This window comes from Cuculus canorus, chromosome Z (genome assembly GCF_017976375.1).
Source record: "Cuculus canorus isolate bCucCan1 chromosome Z, bCucCan1.pri, whole genome shotgun sequence".
NCBI classification, from domain to species: Eukaryota; Metazoa; Chordata; class Aves; order Cuculiformes; family Cuculidae; genus Cuculus; species Cuculus canorus.
The window spans coordinates 38155094-38176936 of NC_071441.1; the positions used below are offsets into that span (position 1 = coordinate 38155094).

At 36.0% G+C, this 21843-nt stretch overlaps 1 protein-coding gene across 4 annotated transcripts in view; it reads right to left on the bottom strand.

The window, feature by feature from the left end:
- The window catches only part of ERCC6L2 (ERCC excision repair 6 like 2), a 53233-nt gene that overhangs the window by 12578 nt on the left and 18812 nt on the right, over positions 1 to 21843 (bottom strand). For 2 of the 4 annotated variants that reach the window (XM_009561626.2, XM_054054581.1), the window contains exons 10-17: positions 20380 to 20451; positions 19082 to 19227; positions 14445 to 14540; positions 13149 to 13248; positions 8802 to 8954; positions 7546 to 7626; positions 4991 to 6182; positions 4155 to 4309 (exon numbers count right to left, since the gene is read on the bottom strand). In XM_009561626.2, the coding sequence (XP_009559921.1) occupies positions 4155 to 4309; positions 4991 to 6182; positions 7546 to 7626; positions 8802 to 8954; positions 13149 to 13248; positions 14445 to 14540; positions 19082 to 19227; positions 20380 to 20451 (1995 nt within the window). Of the gene's footprint in view, positions 1 to 4154; positions 4310 to 4990; positions 6183 to 7545; positions 7627 to 8795; positions 8955 to 13148; positions 13249 to 14444; positions 14541 to 19081; positions 19228 to 20379; positions 20452 to 21843 lie in introns of those variants that run through there. The other 2 variants (XR_008447827.1, XM_054054582.1) reach the window with 2 other exon arrangements.

A 21843-nucleotide genomic window follows, 5' to 3' on the forward strand; every position in this document is an offset into this window, starting at 1 on the left:
CCTCTTTAACAATACAACAGTATATCTTCATTTAAAATGCTGCTTTAACTCAACTACAGCTACAGAATCTTCTCCCACTTGCAAGCAATTTCATGGACTGTGACAAAGAGAATGGAGAGAATGTGACAAAGAGAAACCCTATTCTAGTTTCTTCAGGATTATGCAATAAAACCTTTCACATTTGTTTGTTTCTATCATTGTCACATACAAACAATATTCAAAGATATCTTTCCTTAGTTCAAATGCTGGACTCATATTGACTCATGATATTCAACCAAGATACAGTTTATTCTCTTGCTTGTATAATTAATGCATGCTTTATACCATTACTTTAACCACTTCCAGATTTTTATTTCATCTTTCACGGCTGTTATGTTGTGACAGAGCTCTCACGACATTTTATTTTTATTTCTTGATGGTACACTTTGTATGCTGACTGCAGTTCCATAACTATTTTCAATAGTCATATAGAATTTATGGAAATAAATAATAAGCAAGCATGCAGTATTGCATCAATATTCTAGCTGAAGCAGTCAATTTACATAATTTCTTTTACAGCAAACAAAAATAGAGAGTGTGACTGTGCTCCCTACCACCTCAGGAGAAAGAAGAGTTAAAGGCTCTGAGGCAGTCTTGAAGTACTAGGACTGTTATTGAACCTGGAGCACAAAGGAAGTAAGAGCAGAAGAAATAGTAGCTAGACCTATTTCTCATAAAAAGAACAAAGATTTTGTACCCTTAAGTCTTTAATGGTACAAAATAATAGGAGATTAAAATAATATGTTCTAATGCTTCAGAGAAAAGCTGGGTATATGAATACTAACACAGGTAACATTAAGGATATAGAGACTACTTACTACTGGATAAAAAAAATATGCTTGACTGAAACCTACAGTTTAAGAGGTTAAGAGAGATTTGACTCTATTACAACAGTGCCAAGAATGCAGATCTAATACAGACCTCCAAAATCAAATTAAGGAAAGAGAATATTACCTAGACAAACAGCTCTTCCTACCTCCAAGTTCAAATATTACACTTTTTATCACCAACTTAAATCCAGGTTTACTTATTCATTAGTTACTTTTTAAGTAAGATGTTCTACATACCTTCAAAGTTCTCTGGTGAGGAGCATAACTCCCTGCCTCCCATCCCTTCTACCTTGGCTCTCAATGATATTCATCTCATGCAACCTCTTTCACTTTGAAGGAAGGGTCCTCACAGGTTTTTCGGTCTACTCTGTTTTCAAGTAGTTTCTACAGCTCAAGGGACTACATTAGACTAAGCTTCAGTAATAAAGGCAGGATTAATAAACCTAATTTATACTCCTATCTACTGCAGATAGAGAACTAGAAATAAGACTTCTACTATATTGTCTTCCAGCAACTTATTTTTGCTCTTACTCATATTCACACTTTTTCCATTAATCAACTACTGAAAATAAAGAACTTAACCTAGGATGTAAAATATCATGGCACTTATTAAGTGAACCCAAAACATGATTAGATGACTAGTCAATAGCAAGAAATAAACAGAAAGTCAATGTTCTTACAAGAGCTTACCTTAATTAATTACTTGTACTTATTAGTTATTACCATTACTTACATTATTATGCCTGTCATTCTAGATTCATATGTAACAAGGAAGTAAAAATGTTTCATTCAGTCTTCAGCCAAGACTTGTAGGAAAAGTTGTATTTCCCAAGTTACAGCTTGTCCATTTCAACAAAATACTTAGTGTTCGCGTATGCCTTTCCCAGAGATACTAGTCACCTCTTGAAAAATGTATTTAAACTTCATTAAGTCACAAATACATTATTATAGATAGATTACAGAGAAAAATCGCAAAGCAGGAAGACAGAGTTGGCACAGGTGTAATGAACGGAACAAAGGGTATTCTACTTTTGTCCCAAAGAGACCCATCTATGAAAAGATAGAAAGAGATCCTTTTTTGATCACACCTGCTTAGAAATAAGACAAATTAATTAAATATGCCTTAAAAGGGGAATAAATGTTATCTGGGCATTATTCAGGCACCTCCATGATGCTATCAAACAGAATGCCAATATAAATACACTATAGGAAAGCTTTTTAATTAAGACTGTGATCATTGACACCTAGAGCAAACAGAAACAGCTACACAATTTCTGAGAAACAGCTATAACAATGACACTAGAAAGTAACATCAGTGAGAAACTTCAGCTGACAAATGTTTTGGTTTCCTTTCAATAACTAATCAGGCTACAATTTACATTCCAATACTTAATGCTATAATCTTATTTACCAAAAATAATGATGGAAATTTAAACTGTATTTTCAATCTTCATCTGTATTTTTAATGTCACATATAATGCTACTTTAACTTCTTGAAGTTAAAAACTTCTTTTCAAAAAGAAGTTGTAAAACTTATTTTCAAACTTAACTTGAAATCAGCATTCTCTTCATAGCACAGTTAGTTGCACTCACAGTGAATATCTTAACTTAAACTTAGAGCAAATATGAGAAAAATGACCAGAGTAAAGACCTGTGGCCAGAAGAGCAACAATGATCATGTTCTTCATAGAACCCCTTTTAGATAGGAAGATAGGAAATAGCAGCACTAACATTCTAAGTATACTATATTTCAAAGTTGTCTATGAAAAAAACTGCTGCCAGAGCTTCAAGTCGAGCAAGCAAATTCAAAGCTCCACATTGAAAAACACGCAGCCATGTAGGCATTATTTCTAGATTATTGTGTCTATATCAAAGAAAGAACAAGAAGCAAAGAAAGAGGCAGGCTATTCCATAGTTATTGATGCTTTTCTTCCTGCTTAAATCTCCAAGAGAACTGATACTACTGTTGCTTTTGAGTGAAAAATAAATATCTTAGAAAAACTGACTGACAGGCTAATCAAGAGAGGTTAATTTGTAACAGTTGCAGTCAAACAAATTCTAAATAATTAGATGCAAGTTACATGAACAACACAAATGACTTCCACAAACTAGTTTCACACATAGGTGAATCAACAGACGTATTCAAAGCAGTCTCTTCGAAGCTTTTTCCATTTATGTTTAGTTTTATTAATGTTGTCAGCCATTGCCATTAAATAAGGATTCTTCTACACCATTCTTGAATATTTTTGATCAACTTTGCTGTTAATAAGGGACATTCTAATGCAAATTTGTTAGAATTGAAAAGCCCTCACTTTTACTAGCTGGCCTGGTTTGATCTTCCTAGTGCAAAAAATTCTTTGGCATCCCTGCTAATTGCTTAATTAAATACAGTACAGCAACAACACTGGAAGTAACTCTTAGCCACTGCAGACACAGTCTTCTGTCTACAGCTTCTATAGTGACTACTAATATGTTTGCAAAGACTAAACTGCACGTTCACCAATTACTTATTCTGTGGCTGTGGTTTATCTTAAAATCAGTCCAGGAAATGTTTATTATAAGGCAAACAAAGTGTCCAGATAATTACAGTTGATTAAAACCACTATATAATAAGAACAAAAACCTGGAAGCTGTACCTGAATTTATTCCAGATTTGTTTGTACTACAAATGTAATTAAACAAGACGCATGACAAACAAGAAGCATAAAACATATCTGTTCCTGTAGATAAGCCCTCCCAGTAAACTCAAGTTTTACATTTCAGAAATTAAGCATAGACAACAATGACTATTACTTTAGACTACTATAGCAACTGCATGTGTCCACACCAAGAAAAAAAAAAATCGGCAAATTGATTTATGTTTGACTTTCTAAGCCACAGATATTCTGGCATGTACTGTGGCAACTGGATTTTTGTTAACAGGAACCAGGACAAACTGAAGTTGTTTTCAAGCCTCAAATCAGAAAAGCATGGCACAGAATTTGATTTCAAACACTCATCCTTAATCTTACTGCTTTTGTCAGAAAAAACTCACAGAGGGTACCCCACAGCTTAATTCCCAACTGTTTAAGAGCTAGCCAATGTTAAAAAAGCCAACAAAACCTAAAACAAAACCCAAAAGTAATTTATTAGACCTCCATTTGAGCCTCCTCCTCCTCTCATCCTCAGTGGCTTTGATCATTCATGGTGGCCATTAATAGAAAAACAAGTTTGTTAGAGCTTTAGAAGATGAAAAACTAGGTTTTATACCAGTAAAAACAACATTTCCCAAACATTTTTCTTTACCTTGGCACTACAGACTGCTATATTAGCAGGGAGCTGGGAAAACTGCTTCAACTCAAATACATCTCGCACTGCCCACCGGCTCAAGCGATTCTCAGCCTTGCTGGATCCGACCACATTCTGATTCGAATGAATATATGCCACTTCTTGAACACCATCTGATATATTAAAAGAAAGACATAATCAAAGATTTATTCCAAAATCCTGAACATAAACAAAGGCACTGAAGAAAGATATTGTGATTGTTTAAAAAGTTAAAGTTGTAAAATGTTATGATTTCACTCAGTACCAAGTTTCTCAGCTTTATGACATGAACAACAATCAGACTTATTCAGATCCATACAGACAGTATGGATGAATCAAATGTATTGCTTCCATTTCAGTGCACTTTTCAGATGGACAAAGCAGAAGTTTCAAAGTATCTATGATTAGATAGATGGCTGCAATATTAATGTTTAAAGTTAACTCTCTAACAGAATCAAATCTTCTACGTGGAATTTCAAACTCCAAAATAATATAAATCAAAACTTATGTACAAGAAAAAAAAGAATCTAACAGCCCTATCAAGGCTTAAGGCTTTACAGTTCACATATTTAGATTTCTGAATTCTTAACAAATCTATTACAAAGCAACCCATCACCTCATAAGACAGGAAAATAAGGCTAATGGATAGAAAGAAATATACAGAAAGACATTACTAAATAATTTACCAGAGCATTTATTAGCATCTTGTAACAAAAACATGTATAGAAGGAAGAACTTAAAACCTGCCAATGATCATAAACATGCATCACTACTTCACTCAAAATAAAAATCAGAGAAATAAAGTAACTAGTTACCTAAATATCTGTCCATCGATCCTGCATTTTGCTCTTGATCTTCAAATTCAATTTTACTTGCAGAAGTTCTACACATCGCATAATTGCTAGACTTCATTTGTCCAACAGACGTATCTTGAATAGGATGAAGCATTTCAGACTCAAACTGAACTCTGCTTCTCTGTCTTTTACACTTACAGCTTTGCTTTCCAGCATGAATTTCCTCAACTGGTAAGTTATCTTCAGACGATGAAAATTCATCTATATTCTGAGAATCACTTTCTTTTATTTTTCTACTACGCTTCTTTGACAGTAGCAGAGATTTTGAGAAACTACCTAGTCCACTATCATGGCCGTGTCTTTCTTTACACTTCAGGCAGCTGTAAGTTTTTAACTTTCTTGATTCAGAATTATGGGAAATTTCAATATCATCAGACTCATCACTTATGTCGCTTGACACTTTCAAATCCCTTGTGTTGTTCTTGATGTCTTCAAAAGACAAGACTTTGGTAAAATTTGACCTAGGACTATGGAGCTGTCTACTGTCTCCCTTAAATACCAATCTACCTTTCTCTTTTGCTAACTCTTCACAATTTTTAGGTGCTGCCCTGTGAATTTCAACTTTTTTAGCAAACACTGCTTGCCGGCAAGTTGGAACTTGGGTGGGAAAGATGACATCCTGATCCTCTTCAGAACTTGATTCAGTTACAATGGCTACATAACTCTCCTTTGGAGTCCATTTATCCTCACTTTCTGTCCCCTCTTCTGCCTCAGAGACTGGTAAAACGATCCGGTCTGTACTACGCATACCTTGTTTATTAGTTTCATCTGGTGATGGAACAGCTTTTCTATGCTCCAAAACATGCACATGGCTTCGAGATTTCAGAAAATTGCTATGCTTGCTATTTATATTTGCTCTTATAGTCTGATCATCAGAATTTGAATGCTGAGAGTTATAGTTATTACACTCTTCTTTAGTAGTTTCAATTTCTCTTTGCAGCAACTTAGAGAATCCACATTGCATTAAGGAAAGCTGTCCTTTTGTTACCATTAAATTATTTGCATTGCAAGGCTTTCTTCTGTCACATTTTTTCACAGAAGTTTCCAGAATATCATCATCACTAAGGTCATCAAAAAAATCTGTTTCGTCTCTCTTTAATTGTACTTGATTGCTTCTGGGATTTCTATCTTCTTTGCAGTCTGGTTGTTCACACTAAAAATAAAAGTAATTTACAGGAAAGATATTTAAAACACAAATAATACATGTAACACATCTAATTCCCCAGTGGGGCAGAAAAAAAGTGGATTTTTGTTATACTACTCGATATAAAATATACAATATAGTATACAATATACAAAAAGAAAGCAAATACAAACCAAATCATAAAGAGAAATTATATGAGAGTCTTGGGCCAAACAAAACTTTTAGCAGAACGAAAATGAAAAAACATATTTGAGATTATATAAGCTGCAAACAGCTAAAACAATCTATGTCTTTCCAATCCACGCCCATATTTTTCTAGTTCATACTGATCGTGTTGCAACTTTTTGTCTTTCAAAGGTAGTTTGAAAAGCGACTTCATGACTCAAACCTTAATATTGTGTAAATACATTCATCCAAAAAAAAAAATCCCAGCAGTGGTCAACCTCCTTGTTTATAGTAGCTTACACAGTACAAAAGAGCCAGAGGTACATATCATTCTGCTCTTACAACTAGTTGAGGTCTACTGTAATCAAAAAAAATTAACTTCAGGCAACACCTTAAAATACTTTGAAGCTACAGAAGTTCAGAACACAACTCTGGAACTGTGTACCACTGAGGTAATTATTATGATAACATATAAATAAAAAGTCAGAAGGGTAAATACTAAACTTCTGTACGTGAGGTTTTAAAATTAACATACTAATCCTAATACCACTTCACTTATCAAAAAGCATTTAACATAAGCTAAAAATACTGTTTGTCACCATATCTACTGAGAGACTAGGAACACACAGTGAAGCATTAGCAATGTGAGATTATGACTAATCTGATGCCATATTGATTTAAATACTGATCTTTACCCACAGAATTCTCCAAAAAGCATAAGAGCAAGCTTTCAATCCTCTAAACCAATTGCACACCTTTCCACAACCCCCTAACCAAAATCCTCTAAACAACAGTAAGTGTTGAATTCTCAACTGACTTATTGATGAGAAACCTGTCATATGTCATGTCACATTCTATCATAAAGCTATCACTCTTAAGACACTACAGAGTGATGCTTCAGTGAACAATACCACTCTAACAACAGCATGTTAGCAATACCTTCATTCAGACTGAGGATATCCAAGTGCTGTAAAGGTCACAGAATACCCTGTTACCAGATGTTCAGAATACTGCACTTTAAATACGAACAGCGTGACATTATCAAGTGCTTCACTATATGTAAAATCAAGGGCAAGCAGACAATAAAAGATGACAAATACTATCTAAGGTAAAAGCATTACCAGCCCAATACCACACTGTCTACATTTGTCACTGTAGGAACCAGAGACAATCACGCTCTGGTCTGTAGCTCACAAAGACAACTCACCTTTTCTGAGCTGCATGGAGAAGTCTCTTCCTTTAGCCATGTAGTTGCTGTCATAACTCCTGCTTCTACACGACCTTCTCTCTAAAACAATCAAGAATGTATAGAAAAAAAACTGTATCTGGTCCAAGTTAAAGGTAAGTCCAGAAAAAATAGTTTCTCTTTTCCTACAGAGTTACATGCATCAGAAGTACAGTCACTGAAGCCTCAAAAAAGTCTTACATTTTGGCACTTATTGCTCTTTGATCTAAACATGATCTGCAGGAAAAGTCACACACTGCATAATTTGGGAGGCTCTTATGCGTAAACTGTTCCAATATGTTTTAGCTTTTTTTCAAAGCAGAATAGCTGCTACAATGTTCACATTACATACTATGTTTTAATTTAGACTTAATTTAGAGAACTTTCAAACATAATATCCCCAAACTGTGTGTTCTTACACCACATTGGCTTATGGCTATGCAACCCTTATACTGCTAAATCATGTCTCCTAGCCTCTTCCACTATAGGCAAAATAACATTATAAAGGAAAGGCCAGAAACCTAGAATAAAGCTGCAGCTTGGAATTCATTGCAAGTTAGCTGCACCAAACATGCTGAATAGAAAGAAGTATAATAGTGCGTATACATAAAACCAGCGTGCAGTAAATGCTATGGAATTGTGCCACCAGTCTCTCTAGAGTAAATAAAATGAATCGTTAAATATGAAGACCCAGTTATTTACTTCCATCTTGTAACATTTTTAAATCTAGTATGATAAAATATATTTTATTAAACAGTTTTTTGCATCTCAGAAGGTACTTCGCGAAGGTTACAATGGTCATAAAATATATTTTTGTGATAAGAATTTTGGCTTAAAAGGTCACTGTAAGCTATTAATCAATAGCATATATTCTATAATCTACAATATAAGCATCTATCATATCTATAGAATATTAATGAATGTGCATCTGTGGACAAAGCTGACAAATGAAAGCATCACAAAAGTAAGTTACAGTATATTTATTAGGAAAAAAACATATTAACAAATTTTCGGAAATTTCTTCCAGTTTTTTGTTTGATTTAAGGGAATTTATCTGATCTACATCAGAGCAACAAATAAACATGCCCATTTCATTTAAGACACTGCGTAGACAGGTACTGTTTAAGTTTCTCTGTTTATATATAAAGTATTTTGTCATAATTTTGAATGGAAGTATCTCATGAAGAAAGGAAAAATGTAAAACTAATATCCAGAAGTAAAAGAGTAAGACTTCACACCTCCAGGATATCTTTGGTAAGACAGGACCCATGAGTCCTAAGTTTGAAAAGGTTATGGATCCCAAAAAGCTCTCCTTGATGTTCCTTTGATCCTTGCACTGCCTCAAAATACCGCTTAGCATTCTCACTTCCAACAACTGCACAGTGAAGTTGCTGAAACAGAACAACGAAAGAGATTTCAGACATGTTTGCTCCAACAATATGTCAAAATTTCCTGCAATACATACACAGCTTCAACTGGAATAGGAAGAAATTCCTAAGGGAGGATATTTTGTTTTCATTCCACTGGCAGATGTTAGTATAACAGATTGCAGTATAATACAAAACTGCTTGATTTTACTGAATGACAAAATATATTTTAAGTCTTATTTTATTGTTGTCTAATGTCATACAACCACCATACACACCACTAACATGCCTCTACATCTGGACGACTTTTCTTTCCTGAATACTAGATTCCCACTATTTCCACAGTATTTTCAGTCCTTTGCATTGCACACTTACTTGGTAAGGACTAAAACTAACCACAAGACTACTTGTACTTATCTATGAACATTTTAATTATCACGCACTCTGGCTAAGTAGGTTGAACAGAATTGACTTAAAAATCTTCCAGGTGAAAAGGGAAGACAAATAAATAGTTTGTCAGGCAGAATTAAAACATTTTTGAAGCCAGGCAGGTTTAGCTGCAGTCCCCTGACTGCAAGTTTTCAATACTTACATAACTGGTATATTTGACTAAGTGGAAAAATGTCAAAACCACTGTTTTATGGACACCAAACCTGTAACTTTTTTGTAACTGTCTCTCAACAGTTCAGAATTCTTCATTTCTACTCCTAGTTCTAGCACTGAACAGGCATTTTCCTAGACAGCATAACTCTCAAATTGTGTAGGCCAGTAACTATACAGTCAGATTCTAATTTAACCTCAGTCAAACATAGTTTACTCTTTCTTGAATTATGCATGGAATTTACAAAAGTATTCTTTAGGATACATATGTAACTTTTACACATTTCTGTTATATTAGATTTCAACTTCATTTATATTAGATTCTCCAACACATATGTCTAGGTCTGACAACCAAACACTACTTAGAAAAAAAATTTCCTAACTGCTCAAGCATCAATATCAGGGAATGAAATGCAAGTGTAGACTAAAAAAAAAAAATATCCCAGATTTACAATACTTGTTTATTTCTTTTTATTCAACTTTGAAAACACAAGTTCATTTGGGAGGAGAAAAAGACCCTTTCAAGAAGTTTTATACATGTTTTTCAGAAATCCAGACAGACAACCTCATCCAAGTCTTCTTTATCTACAAGAAGACCAACTCCAAAGACCTTTGTGAAGAATGACTGGCTCCTTCAGAATTTTAGTGAATATAGTTGGTCATAATCTGCTGTTGAAAATTTTGCTAGTCTTTCAGAGACCTCTCCTACTGACACTTGCTGTTGAAATCAAGCAGAAGCACAGAAAAGTACTTCGAATAAGAGAAATTTTAGAACTGAATGCTCTCTTAAGCTTTTTCATGAATGCAAGTATAAAGAATAAACTAAGCAGGTATTTTGCAAAGAATACTTCCTTAAGCCTTACTAAAGTAAATCCCATAATGCACTACAATTGATGCTCTTGATGCGCTAAAAAAAATAAATCATTACCTTTATGTTTATAGACCACTGTTCTTCAAAAGCAGCTTTTGGACTTAGTCTCTTTGTATATGATTTCAACATTTAATACAATGTCTACTTCATTCTGAGCTTCTGATATGGTCCCTGAAAACTGCCAAATCACCTGTGATTACATCAAGCCACCATCTACGACTTTTAACTTCCCAACAAGTTTCCTCTTTTTTTATTTAGATCATTTTGTCGAGATTAAACAGAACTCTGATTTTTTGTTTGTTTGTTTCTGCATAACATTGAATTTAAGTGAGATAAGATAATTGTTACACTCTTGAAAGTAACATCTTAAAGCATGCAACACACATTACTCAAGATCTTATCTTTCAGCTGTGAGGTTTCTGACTGAAATCAGATCCCATGTCAAAATGCTTTTTCTTGTTAGTCACTTAAATCTGTATAACAACAATTTTGTTGCATTATTTCCCACTCATTCAGCCTCCAACCAATTCCTTGTAAATAATTCTGCTACAAGAGGGTGCTTATCACTAAAGACTCAATACTAAATTTTTCCTATGTATGGCCCAAAATTGAAATTATTAGGTTAGTTAATAAAATTTCATGAAGCTTTCTTTAATATAATCATTTACCTACTGAGGTGACCTCCTTTGTCTTTTCTATGCAATGCATTCTTCAGGACAACTGTACCTCACTGACTTTCTTCCCTTCTCCAAGTTTATAAGCCTGTAATGTCCATAGCATAATTTAAAGCCAACTATCTTTATTTCTTAACTTGCAACTTTTATTGAGAAACACATTCTTACTTCATCTAATTTCTTATTATTCTGCAGCCTGCTTTTTGTTTTTTGTGGTTTTCTATGAGAGGGTGACCACTTCAGTGGACACAGGAAAAGCAATGGATATAATCTCTCTGGATTTCTGTAAAGCCTTTGAGAAGGTCCCCCACAACATCCTTCTCTCTAAATTGGAGAGATATGAATTTGATAGGTGGAATGTTTGGTGGATTAGTTGGATGGTCGTATTCTGAGACTAGTGGTCAACAGTTTGATGTTGATCAGATGGAGATCCATGACAAGTGGTGTCCCTCAGGGATCCGTACTGGAACCAGGAATGTTTAATATCTTCATCAGTTATATAGACAGCAAGATCAAGAGCACCCTCAGCAAGTTTGCAGATGACACCAAGCCGAGTGGTGCAGTTGCCACACTGGGAGGACAGGATGTTACATCCAGAGGGACCAGGACAAGCTGGAGAAGTGGGTCCGTTTCAAACTCATGAGGTTCTAAACAAGGTCAAGTGAAAGGTCCTCCACCTCAGCTGAGGCAATCCCTCGGTTCAATACAGGATGGGGGGTGATGTGATTGAGAGCAGCCCTGCAGCGAACAATTTTGGGGTGCTGGTTGATGAGAACCTCTACATGAACCAGCAATGTGTGCTTGCAGCCCAGGCAGCCAACTGTATTCCGGGCTGCATCAAAAGAAGCGTGGCCAGCAGGTCAAAGTAGATGATTCTGCCGCTCTACTCTTCTCTCACGAAACCCCACCTAGGGTATCGTGTCCAGTTCAGGAATATCCAACAAAACACGGATACAGATTTGTTGGAACGGATCCAGAGGAGGGCTACAAAGATGATCAGAGGGCTGAAGGACCTCCCATAATGAGGACACACTGAAAGAGTTGGGCTTGTTCAGCCTGGAGAAGGCTCCAAGGAGACATAGTAGCCTTCCAGTACTTAAAGAGGTCCTACAAGAATGCTGGGGAGGGACTTTTTACAGGAGCGTGTAGTGACAGCAAGAGCAGGGAATGGCTTTAAATTGGAAGGAGGAAGATTTAGATTAGACATTAAGCAGAAATTCTTCATGCTGAGGGTGGTGAGGCAATGAAAAAGGTTGTCCAGGGAAGTTGTGGATGCATCATCCCTGGAAGTGTCAGGGTCAGGTTGGATGCGCCTTGGGCAGCCTGATTTAGTGGGAGGTGTCTCTGCCCATGGCAGGGGGGTATAACTGGATGATCTTTAAGGTCCCTTCCAAACCAAACCATTCTAAGTTTTCATGTTTGATTTTACTTATATTTTGTAATGATTCTACTCTCATCAGCAAACAGTTGCTAGATTATGAGTTCCTTAAACCACATACTTTGGTTTTACCACTCTTAGATTTTTAAACTTATCAATATAAGTAGCAAAATTCAGAGACAGCGATGGTTCCAGGCTGAGTATTCTAACAGACATCACTTCTTATCTTCATAATGGAAGCAACTACAAGCCTTTTCCCTCTCCTTTCATAAATAAGTTTTCAATGGCAGGAAAGCAGCAATGTCTTCTTGCTTTTCTTCTATAGCACCAGCTAGATTTTTGAGAACTTTTCATCCAGCCTTTCAAAAAAGCTGCCTGAATCAGATCACTGCAGATACAAACCACAACTTTCAGACATGTATTTTACAATCTTTTAAATAGTTCTCTTCTCTTCTTTGTATAACCCGATTACTGCAGATTGCATAATTAAACTGGTACAAGTTACAAAAAAAACTTCAATACAAACATCATGCTGTTTTGTTATTTCACAACTGGTAAATGATGTATCTCTACTTAATAAATGACTGTACATATATATCATAAAACCAAGGTAGACAACATTGCTATAGGCTAGCTTAGCTTTCAGGCATTGAACTAGCTAAATAAACTCCCAATTAAAATTTTGTCAACTTTACCTGTTTATAAACTTGTCGCAAGTACATCATCTCCTCCACAGTTCCCAGGGATATCAATCTAAACACTTTAACATCTTTGTATTGGCCAATTCTATAAGCTCTGCAAGGACAGTTTCATATCAAAAAACATTTTATCACCAATTAGGAGTAGTAAATAAATGAATTTTTAAAAGCCTTTCAATAAAACAGGGGTAATCTAAATCATTTATGAGTTGTTTGGTGTTACGTTTCTTTCCTTCACTTTTTCAAATTTGCCTAAGCATTCCATTCACCTTTCCTTCGCTCTTAGTTTTCCAAGTTTTTTCTCAGGCCTATGCAGTTGAGAAAGCTTTCTCTTCAAGTTGTGTCCCACCTCTCTTGAGAACGATTTCGCCAGTCTCTTGCCCCTCCCCCTCACTCCACCTCCATATGCTCTTGCACAAGACATTCTCCTATTTGCATTTTACAGGAGTTAGATCACGTATTACTTGGGCAATCTGTTCTTTCTTAACTTTATAAAGCACTCTGCAAGTTACAACATAATAAATAGAGCTAATGAACAGGCAGCGTTCTAAATGGCAAATTCTGAGACAGAATCACAGAATCACAAGGTTGGAAAGGACCCATTGGATCATCGAGTCCAACCATTCCTAACACTCCCTAAACCATGTCCCTAAGCACTTCATCCACCCGTTCCTTAAACACCTCCAGGGAAGGCGACTCGACCCCCTCCCTGGGCAGCCTGTTCCAGTACCCAATGACTCTTACTGTGAAGAATTTTTTTCTGATATCCAACCTGAACCTCCCCTGATGGAGCTTCAGGCCATTCCCTCTAGTCCTGTCCCCTGTCACTTGGGAGAAGAGGCCAGCTCCCTCCTCTCCACAACCTCCTTTCAGGTAGTTGTAGAGAGTAATAAGGTCTCCCCTCAGCCTCCTCTTCTCCAGGCTAAACAACCCCAGCTCTCTCAGCCGCTCCTCGTAAGACTTGTTCTCCAGCCCCCTCACCAGCTTTGTTGCTCTTCTCTGGACACGCTCCAGAGCCTCAACATCCTTCTTGTGGTGAGGGGCCCACTAATAGATTCATTAATAGTAATGAGACTTCTAATAGATTATATTCTAAAAATAGCAGTAAAATTCAGCGTTAAAATAAGAACACCAAAGCTAAAAAGTAATTTAGCTGGACATTTCTTAGTGTCTTGTGGACAAGTCAGACTACATAAAAGACTTCTTTCCCTAGGAAAGTTTGCTTGGACAATTACAGGATCAGAGCAAAAGAAGCGTACAACATGGATCAAGTTCTGTATTTTGAGAGTGTACCTGTCAATAGCTTGAAGATCATTTGCTGGGTTCCACGTAGGATCAAACAGTATAACAACATTGGCACCGACAAAATTAAGACCCAGTCCACCAGCCCTAAAAACAAAAATGAAAAAAATAGAACTATTTGACTAAGTAGAACAAGCTATTTTCAGTGAATTAGGCCCATATCAGCATGCCCTTCCCCAACATTAAAAAAAAGAGCACAGTAGAGGTATTGAAAGTAGTGTGGTACAGCTCTGTGTTACTATTGTGTTAAAAAGCACAAAGTACTTAAATAACCCCTGCTGTAAAATGCAGTCGCCTCACCTAGGCAGCAGGAAGATTACACACTGCATGACTGAGTCATAACCAACTGTTATCACCTTTCTATAGTAAAAGTCCTGATTGCTACTTCATACTCATTGAGCCCTACACAGATCAACTCCTGCAATGACTATACTGAAATTCATAACCACTTTTAAGCCAGTCACATTGTAGAAGAAGGAAAACTATATCTTAAATACAAAGTCTGCATTAAATTTTACTCCCTCTAATCCCAGAACATAGTTTTGATAATAATGCTATGCAGCTTCCACTAAATGGTCAGTCTAGGGTAAATCACATCTGTAAGAATTAACAACTGTCACAAGTACATTTGTACAGTATGTAAATCAGTCGTTAAAAATATAGTTGGCCACATAGCTGCATATCTGCAACATTCATACATTTCATTACAAGGAAAAAAGTTACTGTAAGAAAATTGTCTGCTCTGGGAGTAAATAGTCATGGGGGTACCAGTTACACAGTCTTAAACATTCAATAGATGTATTGTGCTTTTCAGCAAAGAATTTGAGCACGGCCTTAACCTGAAGTAGCTAGCTAATGCCCTTGCTGAATCTAACAAAACTGCTCAGTTTCTTCAAGTTTAGCATACACATAACTGGAGAGGAACAAAAGTGAGGAAAACACCAGGTCTTATCCAGCTGCAAAACAAGCAAATACTGAAAACACTTTTCAAGTGGCTCAACCAACATTCTCCAAAAAAGAGACAAGTTCCTATACATGTTGAATACTATTGCTAATTTAACCATTACAACAATTCTTTACATTCATGTAGTACTAACTTCAAGTGGATTTGAAAAAGTCAGTCCCCTTTAATTTAGCGAGCAGCTGGATTTAATAGATTACTTCATATTCTGTTTCTTTAAAGCAGTTGGAAAGGTAAAGTGTTCAGAGATGTGAATAAATGGAGACAGAAAGCAAAAGTTTACAGCATCCCACACCCTTTTGGTCTTCATGGAATCCTTGTTAATGTAAATACAGTTGTGGCCTCTACCTTCCAGGTGTGGTGTTAGTTAAATCTGGAAAGGGAGAGGACATGGGAACCTGCCAATATTAACAGACATTTCCAGAGGATGAGTGCTCTCGAAGTCTGAAATGCTGAATAAAAATCTTCATATTTTCCAGAATATCTTACTGTACTTTGGAGTATGGAGCATATCTTTTTAGCGAGGACAGAATTCAGCCTCTCACCTTACCAAACCAACTCTGCAGTCACACTGAAACACAAGTCAACATATTTTTCCAAATTCCTTCTCATAAAAAAAAACTCGAGATATTTAGAATTGAAATAAGTGCAAAGCCTTAGTGTCAGTAAAACAGACTGACTATTAAAATTAACTAAACAGGACACTTTGCTTTATAAAGATTTTATCTTTCAATATTTTTAGATATGCCACGAAAAATTCAGATAGTCCAAAACAGAAAAAGAATGGTTCCTACACTCTTCATGGACAGAACAAATGCAGTAGTTAGCTTGTGCATTGTAAAGAATACCTTCCATTTTAAACATAATTTTAACCAGGTTTAAAGTCACCATTGAAAGACGTCCCATATACATTACTATACTACAGCTCAAAAGAAATCTGTATGAAATGTCACGTAACAGTTCTATTACAAACAACAGTTTTCAAGAGATCATCTTATTTAAAACTGCACAGTATTAAACTGTGCTTATTTTTATATCCTAACACTGACAACTTAATACCACGATGTTAGGAAGTTACCAAACTATCACATTAGGAAGTTTCCATGAAGACTGTGACTATGTAATTCTATTTACTGAGGCAAGATTTTTATTGTTTCAAAGCTCTCTATTTCAGTGAGATCTCATGGTGGAGAGTTCTTTCAATTTGACTACACACACTTTAAAAGTAATTTTTACAACGTAGTTAAGAATAAGTTAAAGTCTTGAAAGTGCAAAGTAATGGACAGCAATACACAGTGAGAACATTGCAAGCAGAACAGAAGTATGTATTGCAACCTTTCCTCCTCCTTTCTTGCAACTAATCACGGATTTTCCCAGCAAGACCAGCACAGGACCAAAGCATTCTGAAACAGATCTATTTCATGAGCCTTAGAAGTTACAACATATGCACACCTACTTTTCAATGAAGTTCAAGGCTGAAATTAGTAATTTATATCTACTGGTTTGATGGAATTTACAAGCTCTCTAGAAATCAATCATATTTTCTCTCAACACCCGTAAAATATATTTATCCACAGTTATATTAGGCAAAGCTATCCATAAAAGGACTATGGATAGCTATATGACTCTTTGACGCTACTATTGACTGTAAAACTTGAGTTTAAGCTATATAGACATAGATAGACAGATTTATGTATTTTTTTTACTTGGTAGTTTAAGGTCCTATTTCTTAAGAAAATCAGCAACCAATTAAATTCAGGACTTCCAAACGTCTACGGACAATACCTAGGCAATTCCAGGCAGAAACAGCATTTTGCAGTGTAAAAAGCCCTGAATATAAATCAGAAACATCATATATTCAACAGTGAAGTCACGACCGCTGTCTGCACTGTAACTCACTAATTTATAGATTGGAGCTTCCTGTTTAAAGATGCATGTTAACTGTGCCAGTAGAATATAATGGCAGACTCAAGATCACTATGCAGGGATTTCATGCTGTGGAGAATGCATTTTTGGAGCCAAAAGACTGCAAGTATTTTCAGCAAAAACGAACATTTGGCTCTCTGAACAACAAGACTTTTAAAACACATACAAGTTGACTATGCAGAACAGTCAGCCAAAATCTTTGCGAGAAAGTACAGACAGAAGAGTATGACCCAATTCTGTCAACTTATTATGTATTTAGAAATAAAGAATACACTGTGAAGCCCCAATATCTGAATTCTAAGAGGAAGGATGAACTCCTTGTAAAGTTGAATTGAGATAAAGCACTTTCTGATTTCCAAAGGACTACAAAATTAAAGCTGCTTCCATTACTGTATATCAAACAAGCAAAAAGACAACTTTGTCATTTGTGATAAACTATATAAAGAATTGTACTTTCTGATTTTCTTAGTAAACACCGGTTACATTGACTGCAATTCCATCGTTTGTTTCTTCGATTTACTCAGTAAGATGAGAAATACTAAGATCAGGATTAAGACTCATCTCAAGCACCACCAACAGGCATGGAAAGCTCACCGATCTCTGTATTCACAAGTTCTAATAGCAGAAAGAAGAGAATCCATCTCTGTTTACCTGACCATTTTTATTTCTATGTAAATTAATGGAAGAGAACTGAAAAGGTGATAATTGTACAACTAAACTAGAGTGACAGAAGCACAAATTAGAGCATCATCTATCCTGATGCTACACAGGCAGTAATGCCCTGCTGTCTTCAGCAACAAACATAGGGACCTATGAAGGTCTTAGGGAAGCTGACAGCCAGGTTCCACCAGTGACAGAGATTACAAATAAATGTGCATGACCAACAAAATAAATTTCTTCGCAACACTGCCTGCGAGCACCAGAGAGGATGCAAAGATGTTTCTAACACGCATTTTTAACAGCCTAAGATTACGTCTAATTTCCAATTAAACAGAGGCAGTGCGGATCCTCCTATCTAACTTTTAACACGCCCACTTTGGGTAAAGAATGGCCAAAGTGACCATACCGGCAAGAACAGCCTATTTGCATGTTTGATCTAGTTTCACTGAGTTTTCCTCAGCAGTATTAAAGTTTTCCTCTGTTTGCCTTCTGCCCTTTGCTTGGTAACAAACTTCATCCAAGATGAAAGGAAAACGGGACTAAAGAAAGAAAAAGGGCAGGGAGGTCATCACATTTCCCTTAATTTTAGTTGAACATATTGCTCTATTTAAAAAGAATTCACTATCCATCATAAATTGATTTAGCAGATCTGATAAGCAAATATGTTTTTCAAAGACAATCAATGATTGTTTGAAGTATTTTAAATAGATACATGCTAATTAACGTGGTTAATAAATTGCAGTAACTGAAAAATAATTTTACACTTTAATACAGCATTTCAGTTTTCCTCATTCCTACAGCAAGTGGAAATTTAAAACCAGGATTCAGAAGAACTGCTTGTTTCAGTTCAGGTCTTAGCAATCATCATAAAGCAAAAGAGAAGGGAAGGAAGGAAGTTTCAGATATTTTGGGAAGAAGCTTCAGTCCACAGCAGTAAATCTACATTTGCTAACAGACAAGAGAACAATTGACTTTCTCAAAAAGTAATTCCTCACAACGTCATCAAGAAAAATGCAGAGTAACTTATTTGCTAAACACTAGAAAGACAGAATGAAACAGACTACAAGATAAATTTTCTTACATTGTAGATACAAGACATATGGTAATTTCTTGAACGTTGTTGAACTCTCTCACAATTCTGGTCCTATCTTCTGGTTTTGTATTTCCATCAAGTCTTCGGTAATCTAGCCCAGATGCCATACAGTATTGTTCCAGTACATCTAGCAACTGGGTGGAAAAATAAGAAAAAAAAAAGAGTAAGCGCTTACTGTTATCTTTTCAATTAACCATAATCACAGAGGTCATGTTTTGCAAATATGTTTTCAATAGACCAAGCATTTACAACAACAGTAAATCTTCACCGTTTTGATATCAACAACCACACTCTTCAGCTTGATTCTACAACACTCAAGGTGATTAAAGTTGATCTGCTCTGGTGTCATTCAATCCTCCAACCCTGGCTGTCTGCCCCACCTCTAAGTGATGCTGACCCAGTAAGCAGGCAGGCAACTTAAACAGTTTTCAACCATCTTAGCAAGTTACAATGACTTCAAATATGTTAAATGAGCACCAAAGCCAGCACAGAAACAGGCTGGTATGCACAGCCAGAGTTCAAAGGGACAGAGTGACAGAGACTGCAGTAACCAGGGGCCCATCACCACCGTGAAGTACAGCCTAGGATATGTGAGCGTTTCACTACTGCATGTAAATATTACATTTGCAGTCTGCCTTAAAACCACAATATTAAGTATTTTAAATTCTGGACTGTCATTCACACTATTATTTTTAAATATTTCTAAATGCTATCATTACAAATATTTAAGTAAAGAAAGCCATATTACAGTCAGCACCATTTCAGGAAACATGTTGTACCTTAACAAGAAAATCAAGGAGCAAGTCCCTTAAAAGCAAAGTGTGCATATATCTCTTGCTCCAATTAAACACTGTTTTCAGTTTAAACCAAGTAGTGTAAAAAGTCTCAAGGATAAAGTTTCATCACTGGCGACAGTCAAAAGCCAATAGAACAGCGAAAATTAAACTACTCTCAGTACAACACAAAGGTTGCATGACACTTCAGTCGTATCTTGCCATGACACTGCTCTAACTCAAGAGCTGAAGTCATTATGACCTATCTACACCTAAAGTAATACAACAATTTCAAAAAGCTCCAAGGAAGGCAGCAGCATATTACTTTTGTTTGCCATCAGCATTTTAATCAGGAGATAACACGTTTCATCATCTTTCTGGAGCGTGGCACTTCATGTCCGTCTCAATTATTTGCCATAGTACAGACAAATGTAGGTTCACAGCAGTCACTTCATACTTTAAGCTTCAGAACCTATTGCTGCAGTTAATTGATAAAAATCATATGGAGCTCACCTTTGTGGAAAAGGAAAAAAGAAGAACTTTATCCTTGTTTTTTCTGAAGTGATTTAAAAGCTTCTGAAGGACCTGTAAACAAACATCAGAATATAAATGAAAAGTTTAAAATATCTACAGGTCATCTCATACATGCTTACTTCTGTTTTCAGTTTTTAAAACAGGTTACACTGTAATTAATTGTTTGCAAAGCCAAAGACAGGCATAACAAAAATATCACTAATATAATAAATGTGTCAAAGGTAATGGAGATGACAGACCGATGCATTATTCGGGGATCTACATGGAAATCTTATAGCAGCTATGAAAGGGCAACCATACTGCTAACAGGTAAACCCAGAAGCTAATTGTGTCACCACGTAGACTGCAACAAAATGTTACTTAGCTCACATACTAGCTCAGCTTGTGATTTTTTGCATTTAGCAAATGCACACAATTCCCCTGAAATCAGGAAGGTCTGTTTAAGCTTTCTGTACTACATCTGAGTACAGAAATTCTTGGAACCTGCCTTGTTAAAATAATCAGTGAGATGTACGCCCCTCCCCACTCCCACTCTAATCTGCTGCTCTATTTACAGTAGGATCCAGCTTCCCAGACTCAGCACAGACCTTGAAGTGCCAATAATCTGCCCACACACAATGTTCTTGTGGTGGGGAAGCAAATAATCCAGACCCTTGTGTATAATGGCGATACTGTTAATTTCAAAAGAAGCATGTCCACATCTGGCAATGGCAGCTCCAGAATACCACGCAGAAGAAATACACAAATGAAAAAGAGGAATTTTTTCTACCATGTCTGTATCTTTCTCCCACTGGGCAACAAATATTTAAAAATTGTGTTTATTCAGTGATAAATACACAAACCGTTAATCAACGCTGATTTCACTAAAAGCCTAACAAATCTTTGACAACAATGAGGAATGTTTATATTAAATTCATCATTTGGGATAATATCTAGAATATAGAAGAGTAGTTCTATGTCACTCATAAGCCCTTTCATAAATATTAGCCAGCAAATTACAATAAAAACAAAGTACAAACAAGGTAGTTTTTGCCTGGATCCACTGTACAACATGCAGACTAGGATATATCTTATTAAGAAATAAAATCCACACCAGGCGATTTAATAAGAGCTAAATGATTTACATTTGCATTTTATTTAGGTCCATTAAGAAACAGAAGAAAACCAGTGACGTGCTTTTCAAGTAGAAGGAATTTGGGTACTCTGTTATTGTTGTTACTATTAGAGTATAGGTCAAATAATTAATTTCCCATAGGAGAACACAAATACACCCAGTCTATTTAAATAAAATGGATCAATGTCATGCCCATTGGTTTTTTAGATATTCTGGATAAATAGCTCTGGATTCAGCTCTGATGAACAGAGGGAAGTAATGAGCGGTCTCACAAAGAGGATTAAATTGTGTGCTTGTACATTGGAGTATTATCCTGAATGCTGTTAGTC